The 316-nt window shown below is 71.8% G+C and overlaps 1 protein-coding gene across 1 annotated transcript in view; it reads left to right on the top strand.

Annotated features, from left to right (window-relative positions):
- The window catches only part of Atp10a (ATPase, class V, type 10A), a 69,706-nt gene that overhangs the window by 43,206 nt on the left and 26,184 nt on the right, over positions 1–316 (top strand). Inside the window, 1 exon segment of the mRNA XM_013011905.1 lies at positions 11–284. Coding sequence (XP_012867359.1) covers positions 11–284 — 274 coding nt within the window.

Raw genomic sequence — 316 nt, 5'->3', positions numbered from 1 at the left:
CGACCCCGAGCTGCGCTACGAGGCCGAGAGCCCCGACGAGGCGGCGCTGGTGTACGCGGCCCGCGCCTACAGCTGCCGGCTGGCCGACCGGCTGCACGACCAGGTGTCGGTGGAGCTGCCGCACCTGGGCCGCCTCACCTTCGAGCTGCTGCACACGCTGGGCTTCGACTCCATCCGCAAGCGCATGTCGGTGGTGATCCGCCACCCGCTCACCAACGAGATCAACGTCTACACCAAGGGCGCCGACTCCATGCTCATGGACCTGCTGCGGCCCTGCTCCCCAGGTGCGCGCCCGCTCCCTGCCGGCCCGGCCCTG

The sequence above is a fragment of the Dipodomys ordii genome, unplaced genomic scaffold (genome assembly GCF_000151885.1).
Source record: "Dipodomys ordii isolate 6190 unplaced genomic scaffold, Dord_2.0 Scaffold15, whole genome shotgun sequence".
NCBI lineage: Eukaryota > Metazoa > Chordata > Mammalia > Rodentia > Heteromyidae > Dipodomys > Dipodomys ordii.
Note: the sequence above shows the minus strand (reverse complement) of the source record. Positions and strands in the feature narration are given on the sequence as shown.